Here is an 18,995-nt window from a genome sequence, read left to right on the forward strand (position 1 = left end):
TTTTTGGAAACACATTTGAGTTCTGTTTCAGAATACACAGGATACTTTTCCATGTGTGCTGACATAAATTCTCACTTGTTCGTCACCCCCACCTCGTGAAACCTGGCATTTGTTTTCCAGTAGTTATTTTTAGAACAATAAAGATCATTTCCACCTACCCAAGCAAAGTTAATCTGAATACGACGGAGACAACTCTTCAGTGGTTTATCCACCCTCTCCCTCCCTCCAAATCGTTCAGTGTGGATACGCAGAAGAGTGTAATAGGACCTGTCGGCCCCCAAGCTCTCCCTGCTCGGGTAAAACTTTCAATTAAAGCGGAGATTTAACACGCATTTTACTTGAGATGAGGAGCGGGAATAAGGAAAAGCGTGCCCCGCGTGCGAGAACTTTCACAGCTCAGGGTCGCTCCCAGGATAAATGAGATCAACGAGTCAATCGTTTCCCCTCGCCAAGTCAGACATCTGAGCGCTGTCTCCCGGCTGAGGGGATTAGAGACTGCTATTAAGACGCCCCTTCCCGGTCCTGGTCGAGGTCCCGGCCTCGCGGAGCCGACTCTGAGTCACCCCAAGAAGGGGAGCCGAAGAAAGGGGAGGGGCACGCACCCCTGGGGTGGAGGAGAGCCGCGGGACGAAATTCTAGACCGAGTAAGGCTCGGAAGGAAGAGGAGGGGCAACGGCGCGTGGAGGAAGAAAAGGGAGAGGCTACTGGGGAAAGGAAGAGAAGGAAAGGGAGGGAGGAAGAAGGAAGGCGGAGGATCAAGAAGGGGGCGAGCGGGGGCGGGGGCGCGGGGCGGGCCGGGGAGGCACCCGGGGCGGGGCGGCTCGCGCCTCGGGGAGGGTCGGCGACGCGGGGGCCGGGCCGGGCGGGGCGGGGCGGGGCCGCGGGCGCCCGGGGCTCGGCGGGGGCTGCCGGGATTGGGGCGCCGCGGCTCTCTCGCTCGCCTCGGTGGCCGGGCTCAGCTCCGAGGGACACGTCCGTGCTGCGCTCGCCCTGGGCTGCGAGCCTCTCCGGGACTTCCTGCCCGCGCACCCCGCACCTGGCCACGGCCCCGAAGCCCGGCTCCGGCTGTAGAGCGCGGCGGGCGGGCGGTGGACCGCGGCGGTCATGGGGCTGCAGCCGCTGGAGTTCAGCGACTGCTACCTGGACAGCCCGTGGTTCCGGGAGAGGATCCGCGCCCACGAAGCGGAGCTGGAGAGGACCAACAAGTTCATAAAAGAGCTCATCAAGGACGGGAAGAACCTCATCGCAGCGACCAAAAGTAAGCGGGGACCTGGGCGCGGGGCAGGCTGCAGCGCGGCGAGGCCGGGAGGAGCCTCTGCGGGAGAGAGACAGGCAGTCGCGTGCCCCGGGTCAGCCGCCCGCGGAACAGGAGATTGGGGACCGGGAGGCCCCGGGCTCACTCCTGCCCGGCTCCCCAGGCAGCGGGTGGCGAGTGCCCTTTCCCGCCCCTAGCCCTCTACCAGCGGCCAGAGCCCGCGGCTGTGCGTGGGAGCGCGCCGCCCGCAGCCGGGTACCCTTCGGTGCCTGCGTTCCCTGCCCGGCCCGCCCCGGGGTCAGGTGGGATTGCACCCTCAAGCTCAGTTTCGCTAGTTTTGCCTTGTGACCTCTCCAGAGGACTTCCCTGGAGATTCTTTGAAAACCTGCTGCGTGCTGACTTATTCAAAAGTCTCTTCCACTGCAGCCTTACCGTGTCATTTTCCGATATTTTCGGATAGTCTCGTCCCAGGTCCTTCACTGTGCTAAACCAGAAAGTCCACCCGGCGTCGTGCTGCTTTCCGCACATTCTTTCCCTTCTGCGCTGGGGGGGGGGGGTGGTGTAGCAGAGTGAAGGGGGGGGGGGGAGGCAGGCGGAGGGGAGTTGGTTCAAAGAGTGGGACTTGTCAGGGTGAGCAGACAGCCTACCCTTTGGCCTGAGCCAGCGTTGCCTGCCACCAGGGAATTTCACCCACGTCGGGCTTGATGCCTTCTTCCCTGGTTCTTTTCTGCTTTTTGAAAAACTAGGAAGTGGCCACCGGAGAAATAGATCTCTATAGATACATCTGTATCTGAGAAGAGTTTTTCTAGGAGGGAGAAGGGCTAAGATTCTGGCTGATGGTTGGTGATGCTGCTGGATGGGGGGGGGGGGGGGGTTAGCTCCAGGGGGGGGCTGGGCGGCTGGACCACACCTGTAGCCCATAGCCCTTCCGAGGAGGCCTCTGAGTGTCCTCTCTTCTTAAGAAGACCGCAGACAAGCGGCAGGGCAGTATCCAAGCCTCACAAGTCTGTGTTGTTAGGGTCTTTATCGCTTCTCTAGTTTCTCAGTTCGGTAATTCCCAGCTTTGGGAGTTAGTCCCTTGTACACTTGTTTGTAGACCTCACCTCTGGGAAAAATACCCCATATCACTCTCCCCCACTACCACCATTTTGCATTAAGGAAGATTAAAACATACTGCACAAACTCTCAAGAACCCAGCACAGTGCCTGGAACAGTAAATATTCACTTAATGAGTTGAAATAAGTTTTAATGGGAAGAATTTAGTGAGCCATCCCTGTAATTTTGGAAGCAAGTCACTCCTCTGGATGATGTCCAAAGTTCCTTTTGGTTCTGTGACCTTGTTGGTGTTGCAAAAGGAGGATTGGGAATCACTTTGCGGTAGTGACTAGTGGGCTTATTTGGTTGATGGCTGTCCAGTGCCTTGGCATTAGGTATATGTGTTGGGTGGGAAGTAGGGAGGGGTTATAAATATGTAGGCAGGAGTGAGGAGAAGGGCAGTGTGTGTGTGTGTGTGTGTGTGTGTGCGCGCGCGCGCGTGCGCGAGAACATGAGGGAGAGGACTCCTTCCTTCTGTAGCTTGGTGTTAACCAGTGTCACTGGCCTGGGGAGTGTACCTTCTCTCTTACTGGCTGTAGCAGCTCCCTCTGAAGCTAGGATGATGAGGAAGGAGGCTTTGGTATGGGGAGAGGCAGATGGCAAAGCCAGTTTGGCCACTGGTAGAAAGCTATTTATGTGACTGCATGTTAGCTCTTCTGCCAACAGGACACATGCTTGGTGTTCCAGCGGCAGCTGGTGCATCTGGGAGGCCAGCTGTCGCCTTCCTCCCCAGAATGTAGACTTTCTTGATTTGTCAACTGGTGTCTTACTCCTTTTGGTTCTTGTCCTTTACCATAAGAAACACAATTTATAATCATGAGTAAGAGAGCAACCCGAAAGTATCTTTTTTCTCATCATGTTTGATTAACTTAAAGTCTTTCCCAGAAGACAGCAAAAATACAGCTTTAGCTCACATGCTTTAGGCAAGTTAGAAAGACCCTGCGTTTGCCCAGCTTGCTCCTCAAAGTTTAGTTCTAGTTCCTATCAAAGACTATGAGCACCTGACTTAAGTCAGGACACCTGCGTTTAATTCACCTTTCCTGTTAGGGCCTGGCCACACAACAGCTGAACAGGCCACTTAATTATTTTGTGTTCAGTTTCTCCTGTCCTACTTCTTAGAGGCACTGGTAAGGTCCTGCAGTGTTTGGAAATTGCAGTGTAGGTCAGTCGTTCGCCTAACCAGTTGAGCCTTTCTATATAACATCTGCAAGTCAAGAAGTCAAGGAAGGACGTGAGGTGGGGGGAGGAGCTGCAGAAAGAATAGCAATCAACTAGGTCAGACTGATTATATTTTCAGACGTCTTATACTCCGTTATGCATAAATGGCATTTGGTGCATTTTCAGAATTATGAGTTTGAGATTTCTGTTTTTAGTTGCCCTGTAAGATGCCTCCTGCATGCACTAAATACTTGTTAGATTTATGTAGTTTTGATGTCTTGATGCTTTGAATATCCATAAATATTTAAAGAAATTGGAGGTGGCTCTGTGGGACTTGAAGGCTTACTGCTGAGTTCAGTGATGCAGCAATCAGCAAATATTTAGCATCTATGATTCATTAAATACTGAGATTGAGATACAAAGAGGTAATAAGGCAGAGGCCCCTGTCCTTGAGTTTATCGTCCTGTAGTTGAATTCAGTCCAATCTAGGGAATGTGTTTGAACTCCTATAGCATTGTGCTAAATTCTTGAAGAAACAAAGGATATACACACACACACATTTAAAAGGTTAAGGGGCACCTGGGTGGCTCAGTTGGTTAAGTGACTGACTCTTGGTTTCGGCTCAAGTTATGGTCTCAGGGTACTGGGATTGAGCTCCGAGTTGGGCTCTGCTCTCAGCGCAGTCTGCTGGAGAGTCTCTCCCTCTCCTCCCCAACCCCCCATGTGCGTACTCTCTCTCTCAAATAAACAAATCTTTTTTTTTTTTTTAAAGACTTTATGTATTTATTTGACAGAGCAAGAGAGGGAGAGAGAGAGCACAAGTAGGGGGAGCCGCAGAAGGAGAGGGAGAAGCAGACTTCCTGCTGAGCAGGGAGCCCGACTTGGGCTTGATCCTGGGACCCTGAGACCATGACCTGAGCCCCCCAGTCACCCCATACATAAATGTTTAAAAAATAAATAAAAGTTTAAAACTGGAGTGAGGAACAAGTATTCTAACTTTGCCAGAAACAAGAGTTTGTTGTAGGTTAGAATGAAGACATGTGACTGGCAGTTTGGGAACTTGTTTTAAGTAAGGAGTAGAAGCTTGTAGAACTTGTCAGATTGAAAACAGCTGAGAAGAAACCTGAACACCACAGTATTTGAGGACCCTGAGGAGACCAGTTAGGAATGGGATAAAGGGAGAGGTTGGTTTCAGATTATGGAGGGTCATAAAAGCGAGGTTAGGAATGTGGACTTTATCCTGTGGAGAATCACTGAGGTTTGTCAGCAGAAGGCTGACATAATGGGAAAGAGTTGATTTCGAGACAGGATTTGACATCTGTGTGTAGGGTGGATTTGGACATAGCAGTGGGGGTAGGCGGGAGCTCCAGAGAGAAGTCTGGGATCATTGACTTATGTGGCACATTTGGAGATCATTCACTCAATTCAGTGGACTCTTTGTTTAAATTGATTTTTTAGTCCTTTTTCTTTTTCACACCTTTCCTTTCCTAGAATAACCAGTGTCCTCTTTTAATAGTCTTTCCTTTTGTAAACCTTTCATGCACTGTCTGTATAGTTTCAGATGCTTATGATTCATAGAAATGTTTAGCATATCTGCCAGGAACAGAAATAGGCCATATATGCTTTTCCACAAATTTTACATTAGGCCATCTTGAGGGAATTTGTTCTGTTTAGAGGAAAAAAAAATTTTTTAAAGCGAATAGTCCTTAGAATTATTAAGCACTTAATACAGTTATGTAAAATGCTCTTTATTAAGCTTAGATTGTCTAGCTTTCTTGGTGTGTGTGTTAAGCTGGAGAGCCCCTCATAAGTGAGCCTGCTCTAAGCACAGACATGGAGAAGGGTGTGAGTGGCAGACAGGACTAGAATTGGAGTCTTCCAAGTCTTGGTTTTAGTACTTTTTTTTTAAGGCCTTGGTATTTTAATATTCGCTTTGCTTTTTCCTTTAATATTTTCTTGATTTTTGCTTTGCTTTCTTCAGGACAACGTAAAAGTTCCTTTTTGCTTTCTTTATGTTAATGTTTTAGAGAAATGGTTCAAATGATAATCCCTTTTAGGGGAAATTTCCTAAGTTGCTATTGCATTGAAGCCTACAGAAGTTTGGAAGACTTAAAAGAATTTCACGTTGTAAACTTGAGCCTCAGTTTCCTTATTTGTAAAATGGGACTACAGCAGAAAGCCCAGTCTGAGGATTGAATAAAATCCAGTGATTTTATGTGAAAGTGTTTTGCAAACACACATGTGAAGTGGTTGTGTAGACTCTCTTGTTTGCCCAGCCAGCATTATTTTTCTCTATCGGAATTTTGTTCAGGTGTCTATACCTTTTCCCAGGAGATGCAGGGAAAGGTGATTAGGGCTAATTCTGATTAGTTTAACTAAGTTTTTCAAGACCAGCTGATCTTTAGAATCATCTGGGCAGTTATAAAAACATGTGGTCAGGTTTAAGAGTCCCAGAACTCTAACTCAGTTATGGTGAACTTATTTTCTGGGCTGGTAACTGGTTTAAGAATGAGGATATATCTCAGTTCTGGCCAGTGAGACATGAGAGGAAGGCAGCTGGAGACTTTGGAAAAGATTTCCTTTTGTGTGAGGAGACTCTTAAAAAGGGTTCTTGGGGTGCCTGGGTTGCAGTGTTGGTTGAGCGTCCGACTCTTGGTTTTGGCTCAGGTCATGATCTCAGGGTTGTGGGATCGAGCCCTGTGTCAGGCTCCGTGTTTAGCTTGTAGTCTGCTTAGATTCTCTCTCCCTCTCCCTCTTCCTCTGCCCCCCCGACTCGTGCTCACTCTCTCTCTCTCAAGTAAATAAATAAATCTTTAAAAAAAAAAAAAAGGTTCTTTACTCTTCTATGCTATCTGGTTGTGTTGCGTGGAGCTGCTACCACCGTCTTGGGACCGTTGAGTGGAGCCAAGGTAAGGACTATGGAGCAGAGGTAACTGTATCTGGGTTTTTGATGTCATTGTGGGAGCCACAGATTGTTCTATGTCGAAAGCCCAGCTCTGGATATATTGTTAAATGACCTAAGCCAGTTTGAATTGTTTTCTGCTACTTCACACCCCAATTTTGATGGAGTAGTATAATTGTAAATTTCATGCTGATGCTGCTATTCAGTGGAATTTAGGGAGGTATAGAAACAAAATGTTACTTAAAAAGTTGATAAATTACAAATATAATTTTTCCCTGAATGGAAAAGAACACTCATATGTGTTTTTTGTCCCAAAGAAATCACCATGGATCACCAACAATTCAAGGCATCGCCTGGGATAAATCTTCAGCTCTCACTTGGGGTTTTAGTACGGTGGGCCAGTCTCTGGTATGAATGTAGACTTGCTGTAGAAAAACTACCATCAGACTGGAGCTAGGATGTGGACCCAGACAGGCTTTAGAGCTTCAAATGCTTTACTCACTACAGGTGGTCCTTGACTCCATATAGAATAGTTTTTTTTCTTTTTTAAGATTTTATTATTTCTTTATTTGACCGGGGTGGGGGGAGAGGGAGAATCAGGCTCTCCACTGAGCAGAGAGCCTGATGCAGGGCTTGATCCCAGGACCCTGAGATCATGACCTGAGCTGAAGGCAGACGCTTAACTGACTGAGCCACCCAGGCACCGCTATAGAATAGTTCTTGTTTAGAGCTCTCTACTGGCCAGCCATGTTCATTTAAAATGTTTTATGGGTCAGTCATCTGGTGTTCCCTGTGTCTTACTGACACATTGCCTTTTCCCTGTCCTTCCATTTGTTGGGGTTCCTTTGACCACCTCCTTTCTGCTTAGTTTTTTTTGGCGGGGACCAGGGAGCATTATTGACTTTTGGAAGAGGGGAAGTCAGGAGGGCATGTTTGTGTTTTAATTTTTAAAGTAGCTGATGATACAGTACAGGGTAGAGGATTAAGAGCACATGTTGAGGGTACTGGTCTGTCTGGGTCCCTACCCTAGCTCAGCCATTCACTGGCAGTGGGACCCTGGTCAAATTGCTTGGCTTTTCTCTATGTTGTCACCTCTAAAATGGAGATCATAATACTATCCACCGCATAGGGTAAATGAGTGAATACATGTAAAGCATTTAGAATAAGCATTCAGATGTGAAATGTTAACACTTATGATGTATCATTTAAATCGCAGGTACATGTTTTAATATCAAGGTCCTTTTCTTGTCTGAAAAATGGTGCTCTGGCCCAGTGACTAGTATGTAACCTTTTGGTGCTTATTACCCCTAAGAGTATATTGGTTCATATCCTCATTAGCAGTGACCAAGAAATACAAATTTGACAAACGCTGGGAGGCTTCCAAAGTTTGAATGTCGTGCGAGATGCTGAAAAACCTTGAAAGTAAGTTGATGAATCAAAGCTAAATGGTATCTTGGGAAAACATTCTCCAGGGTTTATTTCCAATTCACAAAGATTTGAAGATGAAGTAGAGAGTGTCAGTAAGGCCGCTGAAGATCTAGCAAGCCACCTGCAGCTGAGACTCAAGCAGTCAGCAGCCGGCCTCTATCTAGAGGACTGAGAAGGAGGGGTTGAAGGTGACAGAGCTGTGCTCAAGGTCCTGGGATGATAACGTCAACGACTGGAGCCTTCAGGTACTTAAAAGTCACAGTGACACTTTTAGAGGATACTAACGTTAGTGTCTCATCAGCAGGAAACCCTAAGAACTAGTGGACAGTGCTTGTGTCTGCTATGGGAAATTCACAATGAGAAAAGGCAGGCAGAGAGGCCTCCAAGAGGGCTGTCCCTGAGACCTGTTAGGTAGTCCTATTCTCTATGAAAGGACCCTCAAAGTCTCCTCAACTGATTCCCAAAGAAGCCGTTTTGAGTCTGTGACTCCAATAGCTATTTATCACACCTGATGGTTCTGTTTGTTTTTTGGGGTCATAAGCAAGGATTACGAAGGATATAAAAATGCTGGGTAGTCTGCTAGGTTACCATACATCGTGCTTTAAGTGATGGTGGGCCGTATGTGGCAGTGAATAGGTACGGAGTGAAAGCGTGTTCACATCACACAGTTTGTCAGTGGAGGAGCTGGGATGGGAACCCACTTTTGTCTGGCTCTGAAACCCTTAACCGCAATCATTAGCTGTCTCCATGAAGGGGTGTAACTGCGGTCTTGTGTTAAGGGAAGTTATTATGATAAATCTTGGTTATCTGGAATGTGTGTACACCTCATGATCTAGTTGGGAGACTGTTCTTCTTAGCTCAGCACAAGGGCCACCACTGACAATTTAAGGCCCCCGGGATGATTATTGTAAATAAAACTGGCTTCTACTTTGTATAAGTATAGACATTCAGAGATTGGTTGATTTAGAAGCCATTAGATTCAGATCTCTACTTTAAAACAGTATCATTTCCTTCCCCTCAGTCTCTGTCTCTTAATCTCCACTCCCCTCATCCTTCCTTTGCTGCCCATTTCTTGTCCCACTCTTTAGTAGAATACATTTTTATTTTGTTCTTATATTTTGGCATTAGGCTTTTTTGCTTACCAAAATTATGAGATTGTTTATAAAAAGATACAGGGAATCTCATAATAACTACAGTGTGTATATTGTGTCCTTCATCTAACATCTTGTTTCATTAAGATGCAAGTTTTTGTAAACGTATGTGCAGAAGCATATAGGAATAGCTGTGTTCTTAACTCATTGAAAGCACACTGTGTATAAATCGTCTTTCAAGTAACATGTTCTTTCATTAAGATATAAGTGGTTGTAAATGTTATTGGAGGAACATATGGAAATAGCCCGGTTCTTAACTCATTAATAACTATACTCTGTGTGTGTGTGTGTGTGTGTGTATAAAGAACCTCATAATACACATTTCTGTATTTGCATCTTGGTTTAGAAGAAAGCTTACTATCTGCCTCTCCCCGGTAGCAACCTGTCCTTCTCCCTAAACAGTAGCAGCTATCTCAAATCTGGTGTTTATTATTTCTAGACATTTTAATATATCTGTACAAATTCCTAGATAATAGCATGTTTTTAGACTATGTAATGGTTCTCATACTGTATGTGCAACCTCTTTTTTTCCCTCAGTTTCATGTTTGTGAGATTTATCCATGTGGATACATCTGTACCTCTATTTCATTTAGTTCAAGCTCTTTTTCCTCCAAGTGGTGTTTAAGAAGACTTTGTTAATTGATGTTTTGTAGATGTTATATAAAACTAAGATGTTCTATGATGTGTCATATAGTCATGCATTTTTTGATTGCCAAACAACTTAGAGAATTTATGCAGCATGAAAGCCTTATTGTAATTAATTTTGTAAACTTTAAAACAGTAGCTTTGACAACAATCTGTAGATAATGTACCCATGAATTTTGAAGTCCTTTAGTAAAATTTCTTTTTGATAAATTATCAGCTTAGTGTGGATAATCAGAGCAAACCAGTTTAAGTTTCAGTCACTGGTCTGAATCACAAACAAAATTTAAAGCCTTTTCACTTCCTTGAAATTAGACTTCTGATATTGGTATCTAGAGAAAAAAAATGATATTTATATTCATCAACAGTGTGCATTAAGAACTCTGGTAACTGTCAGTCTAGTTAGGTCAGATGAACTTGATTTTTAGGCAGGGCTTGGTTGGTATTTTGTGATAGGCCTCAAAGCAAACAGGAACCACAGCCTGCTTTATTTGATTATCCTAATATAGGAACCTAATTTATAGACTTGCCAAGGGGATCTTTTGTAATGAGGAAGCCTTGACATCCTTCTCTTTTAAACAAACAAACACACATGCCGAAAAACCCCTGACACTTTACATTCTAAGGGCAGGCATCGCTAAGTCCCAAGCTCCATAAGCATCACACCCCTGTTGCTGCTGCTGGAGGCCTGCCTCCCTGGTTGAACTAGAATTTCCTCCCTGTGTTTTCTGAGGAAGATGTTAATCCTGTGCCACTTAATATTTCAATGGTGAGTGTGATTTCTCCTTCCTTGTTGACTTGTTCACCCATGGGCACTGTCTGCCCTTGGGTGTCAAGGTGTGTGTTCCGCCACCATCTGGGAGCGGGTCATGGTGAGGTGTGTGGCTGGAGGAAATCCATTTGGAAATCCAGAGTAATGTCACTTCAGCTCTGAATACAGGATGTTTAATACTCTCTAAGAAGATGAATGTTTTTATTTCTGACTGTAAAGTTGGCTCCCCTACTTCTTAGCAGTGTAGACTGCTAGACTTTGGGCAAATGAGACTTTGGGCAAATTACTTAAACCCTCAGTTCCTCACTTTTTTTTTTTTTTTTTTTTTTTTTAAGATTTTATTTTTTTGTCAGAGAGAGAGCATGAGCAGGGTTAGCGGCAGGCAGAGGGAGAAGCAGGCTCCCCGCCGAGCAGGGATCCCGATGGGGGACTCGATCCCAGGACCCTGGGATCATGACCTGAGCCGAAGGCAGATGCTTAACCGACTGAGCCACCCAGGGGGCCCCATCTCACTTTCTGTTTTGTTATTAGTAAAATGGAGATAGTAGGAACTCTAATGGGGTGGTATTATTTAATTCTAATGTTCCCTAGTAAAGGATCTCAGAACTGTGTCTGGCCCCTGGTAGGTACTGTCCTCATCACCATCATCAAAAGAGCACCATTCTGACTTCCTTTGGTTGAACTTGGACACAGCTGTGGCTTTACCAGTAGAGATAGTAGAAATAGTCTCTGAAACCTGTTCCTTGCTCTTTCAGGCTAACAGTATTTTGAAGCACTGGGCTGAATATAGGCCTCGCATTTATTAAATAGAAGAAGTCAGCTGTACTAGCATGTTGAAATCCAGCATATTACTGAAGCTCTTTGCTTGAAAGTTTCGGGGACAAAGCCAAAGAAGTACAAGGGAGTGGAGTGTCATTGACATGTCATTACTTTTATTGGAGAATCTGGCAGATAGGACTTCTGTCACCACTGTGACAGATAGTTTTGTTTTTCTTTTGTGAAATGCAGGTCAAAGGCAGCAGAGCAAAAATATTGAAGAGCGTGGTCTTTGATGTCAGATTTACTATGTGATCTTGGGCAACTTGTTTAACTCCTTTGTGCCTTGATTTCCTCTTCTGTAGAATGTGGATAGTAGTTTTATTTCCCTAAATGTTGCTAGAAGTAAATTAGTTAATTTCCAAAGCACTTAGAAAACTGATTCATAATGACCCCTGAATGTGTTTGCTAAGCATAGACAAAAAATTAAAAATCTATTCACAGTCATCATTCTAATAACCTCATTTATGACAGTGGGGAGGAAGTGTCATCCCAAGTCATTAAATGCCACCTATTGTGGGCAAGTTGCTAGAGGTTTAACAGTGAATAGGGACCCTGTGTATCTGTGCAGAAGTCAGAGTTCTAGTGGGGGAGATGGAAGATTAATTAAATGTTGTCATTCACTTTGTTGAGTAAGATTGGGATGCTGTGGCCCTAGTTAGCAGGACTAACTAGGGAGTCAGAGAAGACTTCAAGAGAGTAGCAACTTCTAAGCTGAGGCCACTGGGAAGGCTAGGAGCTTTCCATGCTGAGGGTAGGGAAGAAGCATTCTTCAAGCATGGTCAAATGCATGCAAGAGGACTGGAGGCCAGAGAGATCATATGCTACACGGCTGGAGAACAGCTCTGGTGGGCTGGGAGTGAGGCAGGAGCAGAGTGAGAACAATGGGGCTGCAGAGTGGGCACGTGCAGGGTTGGGAAGGGCCTGGTGAAGCCGGTTAAGGACTTCACACTTCACTGGAAGCACAGTAGGAAGTGATGGAAACATTTCCAGCAGGGGATTGGCATCATCGGAATTGCATTTTAGAACAATTTCTCTGGCAGGCAGCCATTGTGAGAGTGAATTTGAGGAAAGGGGACTTGGAGGTTCGGAGGTCACCCATCTAGGCCAGAGACTTTGGTAGCAGAAGAGGCAGATTCTCGAGGAGGAGAATACAGAGGCTGCAGGCTGTGGTGGGTGATTGGGTGTGGGGGTTGACGAAGGAGGCACCCAGGGTGATTCCTCAGTTCCTGCCCTGAGCAGTTGGGTGCTGTTCACTGAGGTAGTCCAGCTAGAGGAACAGGTTCTGTGGGAGAGAGGAGACATTTCTGAACTAGGTATGTTGAGACTGAGGTGCTTCTCAGCTATCCAGTGGACACATTCAGTAGGTTGCTTTTTTTTATAAGTATGTATTTCAGGAACACGGAATAAAGCTGGAGGTGAAGATTCTGGAGACACAGCATATAGATAGGAAATGACACCGTGTAACAGTAGCAAACCTGCCCAGAGGAGGAATGTAAAGGGAGAAGGCAGGGAGGCTGGGCAAATCCTGGGGAATACCGCTTTAAAAAAAATTTATTTTATTTTATTTTTAAAGATTTTACTTATTTGAGAGAGAGAGAGAGAAAGAGAGAAAAAAAGAGTGACTGAGAGAGAGCTGGAGCAAGCAGGGGGAGGGACAGAGGGAGAAGCAGGCTTCCCGCCGAGCAGGGAGCCGGAAGCGGGGCTCAATCAGCTGAAGGCAGACGCTTAACCGACTGAGCCACCCAGGCGCCCCGGGAATACAACTTCTAAAGGGTGGATAGAAGAAGAGCTTGAGAAGGAGGTTTGAGAGCAGTAACCATGGGGTGGGGAGGAGGGAGGAGATGGAAAATCTGGTGAGGGTTGCATAGGTCACGGAGAAAGGAGGAGAAAGGAGGAGGGAGGAGACAAGGTCATGTTACAAAGAGAACCAGTACTGGCAGTACAAGTGACATTGCATTAAGACAGTGTCGTTGGTCAAACAGAAAGACTCTTAACCATAGAGAACAAACTAATGGTTGCCAGAGGGGAGGGGAGTAGGGGGGATGGGGGAAATAGGTGACGGAGATTAAGAGTACATTTGTCCTGAAGAACACTGAGTAATGTGTGGAAGTGTGGAATCACTGTATTGTACACCTGAAACTAATATAACACTGTATGTTATACTGGGAAAAAAAGGACCGCGACATTGGTAATAACTGGATTAGTTTATGGCACAGCAGGGATGAGACCCTGATTGCAGAGGGTTGAGAGGGAGGGTGTAAGGGAAATAAATGAACCTGTGGTATAGATAGCTCTCTGGAACTATTGGTTAATGGGTGAGATTTGAACATGCTGATGACGATATCCAGCAGAGAGGAGGAGACTGAAGGTTCAGGGAATATTCCAGAGTACAAAGTACTTCTGAATATAGAAGATGGGATTCAGAGTCCAGGTGAAGGCAGGACACACCCTTCATCTATTTCAATACTAGAAGGGTGGAAAAGATGGGTGCAGACTCAGATAAATTTGTTGATTTGTGTCAGGACTTTGAGGAAATTATTACCAGTAGATTTATTTTCTCTGTGAGTTAGATGGCAAGATAGTTTCTAGTAGTTAATTGTGTTTTAATTTCCCCACCACCACATTCTTTCTCCGGTTAATAAATAATACATGGCTTGTAAGACTTTTGTTTCACAGTCTGTTTGAAATGGGGGATGGATGGAATCTAGATGTTAAACCGAGACTAGGTAATGGAAGGTGGATGGGGAGAAAAGGTAGGAATAAAATGTCTGGATAAACGATCATCAAGACATTAACAAATGCCTCAATTCCAGACTTTTATTCTACTGGCACTTAAAGTTGAATACTTTATTCAGTCTTTAAACTTGTTTTTTTTTTTTTTAAAGTATTAAATGAAAATACCTTTTTTTTTCTCCCCCATGGAGTGACACTGCTGATTTTTCTCTTTTATCTCTGTGGAATCATGCTGGTTGTCTTTAGATGCCTACAGAGAAGAAAATGCCTCTGGCAACGTCTGGGAAGAGACCCTAGGACTTTAGATTTTTGCCTTTTGTCCAAGAGAGGAGGAGGAATAGAACCTGTAAGAGTTTAAAATGTAGTAATTATCAGCGATCTAAAAAGATCTTTTCATCCTCTTTTCTAGCTATCTGCTTAGGTTCTAATAAGTTCAAGAAATGATTCTAGAAGAAAGAATTGTTTACGATGACTGTAACTCTTCAGATGCAGTGGTGTGCAGATGGCACTCCTCTTTCTTTAGCCCTGGGTGCACTGAGTGTAGACACACTGTGCGTCTGGAGGTGAGGTGTGGAGGCTCTCAGGCTCTACAAAGGGAGGGACTCTAGGACTTTAGTGCAGAAGTTCATTGCTGGTGTCCCTAGAACTAGAGTTGGTGGTCTCTTTTTGTGGAAGGTGTAGGATAGGGTTCAAAATTAATCTGAATCCTTTTTTCTTTCTTTCTTTCTTTCTTTTTTTTTTTAAACATTTTATTTATTAGAGCTCGAACATGAGTGGGGGAGGGGCAGAGGGAGAGGGACAAGCAGACTGCTGGCTGAGCAGGGAGCCCAACACGGGGTTGGATCCCAGGACCCTGAGATCATGACCTGAGCTGCAGTTAGATGCTTAACCGACTGAACCACCCAGGTGCTCCACGAACCCTTTTTCTTTCTTGACAGCTTAAATTTTTGACATAAAACATGCTGTATATCCTCATTCATTTCTTTCAGTTGCAAGTGAGAGAAATCCAGTTTAAAGTAGTTGAAGCAAAGAAGAGATTTCTGGGTTCACATGAGTGAAGTCTGAGGAATGGGGCTTGCTTTAGGTGTACCTGAATCCAGGGGTCCAACAATGTCATCAGGTCACTCTTTGTATCTCGGGCATTTCCCTCAGTTGGCTTGACCCTCAGATGGGCACTCTTGCATGGTGCTGATAGCTTAAGGCTATCTTTCTTATTGCTCTGGTAATTCCAGAGAACAGTGATTCCTTTTCCGTAGAGGACTTGTTCTCAAATGGATGAATTTGACCCACCTGGAGACATGTTTGGTTGTCCTAATTGGGAGGTGCTACTGGCTGCTAGTGGGTAGAGGCCAGTGATGGTGTGCTGCTGAATGTCCTGCAATGCGCAGGACAGCCCCGTACAACGAAGAATGGTCCAGCTTAAAGTTAATTGTGCTGAGGCTGAGAAACCCTGCCTTCGAGGTAGGGATCAAGATACTTCTGTGAAAATAAAATTATGCCAGAGCAACAGGGATAAACTGGGATTGTCCTGGGGAAAACCTGGACATGTGGTTACCTTCCCTAAAGGCCCTATCAGTCCTGGGTTACTTGCCCAGCCTGGACCCACCGCTGAGCACGGCAGATGGTATACTTGGGCCAGCTGAATCACGTGCCTGCCACTGGGGTGAAGAAGCAGGCAGTAAGTAATTGCTTTACCAGAATGCTAAGGTTCATAGCAAAGGGATTTGTAGAATGTAGAAAAAGAAGCAGATTGCTGATCTGTAAGAGAACTTACATTTTTGAAAGCGACTTTTAGACCTGTTTTGATCTGGGCCTCGGGGCTTCATGGGGCAAATGAGGACTGTGAGAAGATAGTGAGTCAGAATAAGTTTGCTCTTGGAGCACCTGGTGGCTCAGGTGGGTAGGCGTCTGACTTTTGGTTTCTGCTCAGGTTGTAATCTCAGGGTCATGGGATCGAGCGCTGCCTCGGGCTCTGTGCTTGGCGGGGAGTTGGCTTGGGACTCTCTCCCTCTCCCTTTGCCCCTCCCCCTGCTCTCTTTCTCGCTCTCAAATAAATAAATGAAAAAAAAAAAAAGTTTGGGGCACCTGGGCGGCTCAGTCATTAAGCGTCTGCCTTCGGCTCAGGTCATGATCCCGGGATCCTGGGATTGAGCCCCGCATCGGGCTCCCTGCTCAGCGGGGAGCCTGCTTCTCCCTCTGCCTGCCGCTCCCCCTGCTTGTACGAGCACGCTGTCTCTCTCTCGCTCTGTCTGTATGTCAAATAAGTAAATAAAATCTTAAAAAAAAGATGTATGATTAAAAAAAAATTAAGTTTGCCGTCTATTTTTCCCATTGCTTGGTTGATTCCTTTTAAGCAAACTTGAGAAGGGCAGGAGAGAGGAGAGGTAGAAATGAAGTGCAGCTTGCCTGGATACAAGGTTAAGGTTGTTGATGCAGTGGGGTAGTTGGTGTCTGTGCCTTCCTGTATTTAACCTCTAAAGTACCGTGTGATTGCGACACTTTCTTTTTAAATAATAGTTTAATTTGTGATAGTCCAAGAAAATATTTTAAAAATTAAATAGTGATTTGCTGGCTTAATTTAAATTTCTCACACTGATACAGTGCTTCTGTTTAGTTTTGGAGAAATAAAGTATTGCTAAGAAAAGCTGATGTTGGTGAGTATAATTCATCTCACACAGTAGATTGAGCAATTTTACATTCTTTTTTCCTTTTAAGGAAAGAAAACTTTTCTTGAACAGAAATTAGAGCAGGTGTTTTTTCTTTCTGTTTGTGTATATTCCAGCCTTAATTTTAAGTTTGAAATCAGTTGAGGTAATCCTGTAAGCATCTGGAAAAGTTTATTATAAAAAAATAAGTTTATTTTCTTCTGAATTGTATGATAGTCTCTGGAAATATTTCCCTTGTCTCCATCTTATTGTGTATGCTGGATAGTATTTAAAGCAAAGATTTGAAAGTAGGTAAGTGACCTATTTGGATTATTTTCTTTTCATTGCTAGTCTAGGGGAATTGTAATAGTTAAATTACACATTTATGATGTGAACTCTGAAATCTTTGAGATTTGACTGTATGTCTTAATTGATATTTTCTAAAAGGCTTATATGGCTATGCAAAATTGTTGATGAGCAGTCCTACATCCAGAAACCGGATGTATCACTTAACCACAGTTAACAGTTTTTTGTTTGCTTTAAGATGGTTCACTGCCTTTTGGCAGTGTCTACCAGAGTGCCTGCAGTACTGATTTATCTTGACAATCATGGAACAGAAGGGTTTAAAAAGTGCTTCTTTGTCTAGAGAACAAAGAGGCAACTTTGTAAAGACCTTTAAGTTTTGTGACTTTGAAGTTTTCATTTCAAAAGTGTTAAAGCTGAATGTGTAGTTTTGAGTAAATGTACTTCCTCAGTTCAACGTATGTGACGGGCGAGAACAAAATAGAAAGGAACAGGGAGAGAGTGGGTTCCATGGTGGAAGCTAGAGCACCAGTGAGCATTTGATCTTTGGAAGGTGTTGGAGGGCACCGTAGAATGATGCATGCCAGATTTTGATGTGTTTAATGAATGTGTACCAAAACTCAGAATTTACATTAGGAAGGAAGGTTGGAATGGAATTAATATATAATCAACTCTGTGGGCTTCCATTATGTGTGTATATATAATCTAATCATAGTTTAGATGTCACTAAACTGTGTTTATTATTTAAGAGGGATCAGTGATGATTCCTTTAAAATGAATAGTCATCTCCCAACCTATTTTTGCTATGTGTATGTGAATATCCATTTTTATCTGTTGGATTTGTTTAAATGAAGGTGCATTTAAGATATTTTCAATTTAAACCAGCAATGAGTAGGTTACTGTTGCTTTAAGTTGGAGATACTAGATTTTGTTTTAATTTGCTTCATAATTATCAGTTGAGCTGTTAGAAAATAATATCTGAGATGTACTAAAACATATTTCTAAGTTTACTGAGAGTAATGATAATGATGGTTGTTGTGGTAGTAGCAGATAGTAGGTTTTTATTTTTTAGCACTTACTGTATGAGCATGTAAGCCTTTCACATGAATTAGCATTTACTTCTCACAGTCTTGTTTGGTGCTCATTCTCAGATATAATACCATTTTGCAACTTAGGAACCTGGGTTTAGATAGGTTGACTTACTTGCCCAAGGGCACTTAGCCAGAAAGCTGTGTGGCACCTGCCAGGTACACACTATTTCTGAAGCCTGTGGTTTTCAGAACATGCATTATTGCCGTTGATATAGTATTTCACAAGTCTTATTTACAGAATTATCTTGTAAAGACATGGGGGGGGGGCGGTTATGTCTGCAAAGCACACTTTAGGAAATTAAAAAAATTTCCGTGAAGGTGATAGAAACTTCCTTTAAGCTATTAAAAGTCACGGGAAAGAAGATCATTTTCAGAAGCTCTGGAATAGTGGCCATACTCTTCTACTTGTATTACAAAAAGTAAAAAAGCTTACTGGTGTTGACTTTTTAACCAAAGCAGAATTTAAAAAGTAATGTTATGGTTAGTGATCCAAAGGGTGTGTGGGTTTGATGTGTACGGACAGCCTGATACTGTTGCCATTTTCAGCTTCCCCGTCTTATCATGACAAGCCTGTAGGAGTTCTTCCCTTAAAGGGAAAGAAATACTTTGTTTTGTGAAATGGATGCTTTACTGTTAATGCCAGTTTGGACCCTTGCTGAAACTTGTTGCTATTTCATGGCCCAAATTGTATTGCCATCTTATTTTCTTCACAAGTAATGGCCATTTCTTTTCTTTCTGGGTGCAGTTTCATTCTTTTTGGTGCTGTATTTTGAATGTATTTACCCTGAAATAGATTTTCTCCTCGTTCATCTAGGAGGAACTTGCTACCCAGAAGTTTAAGAATTTTGTCTAGAGTCATAGACAGTATTAAGGAGACATTGTAGTTAATTTGAAAATATTTTGGGGCTTTTTAATAAATCTTGAGCTTAGTGAATTTCAATTTCCATATAGAAAGCTAGAATTAAAGTCCTGGTCTTCTAACACCTGCCACGGAGCTGGAA

At 44.0% G+C, this 18,995-nt stretch overlaps 1 protein-coding gene across 1 annotated transcript in view; it reads left to right on the forward strand.

Annotated features, from left to right (window-relative positions):
• Window positions 1-895: 895 nt before the first annotated feature.
• ARHGAP10 (Rho GTPase activating protein 10) overlaps window positions 896-18,995 on the forward strand; it is a 314,093-nt gene continuing 295,993 nt past the window's right edge. Inside the window, exon 1 of the mRNA XM_032412959.1 lies at window positions 896-1,258. Within this exon, the coding sequence (XP_032268850.1) occupies window positions 1,105-1,258 (154 nt within the window). The 5' untranslated portion in view covers window positions 896-1,104. The remainder of the gene's footprint in view (window positions 1,259-18,995) is intronic.

Source organism: Phoca vitulina, unplaced genomic scaffold (genome assembly GCF_004348235.1).
Source record: "Phoca vitulina isolate PV1807 unplaced genomic scaffold, GSC_HSeal_1.0 scaffold14, whole genome shotgun sequence".
NCBI lineage: Eukaryota > Metazoa > Chordata > Mammalia > Carnivora > Phocidae > Phoca > Phoca vitulina.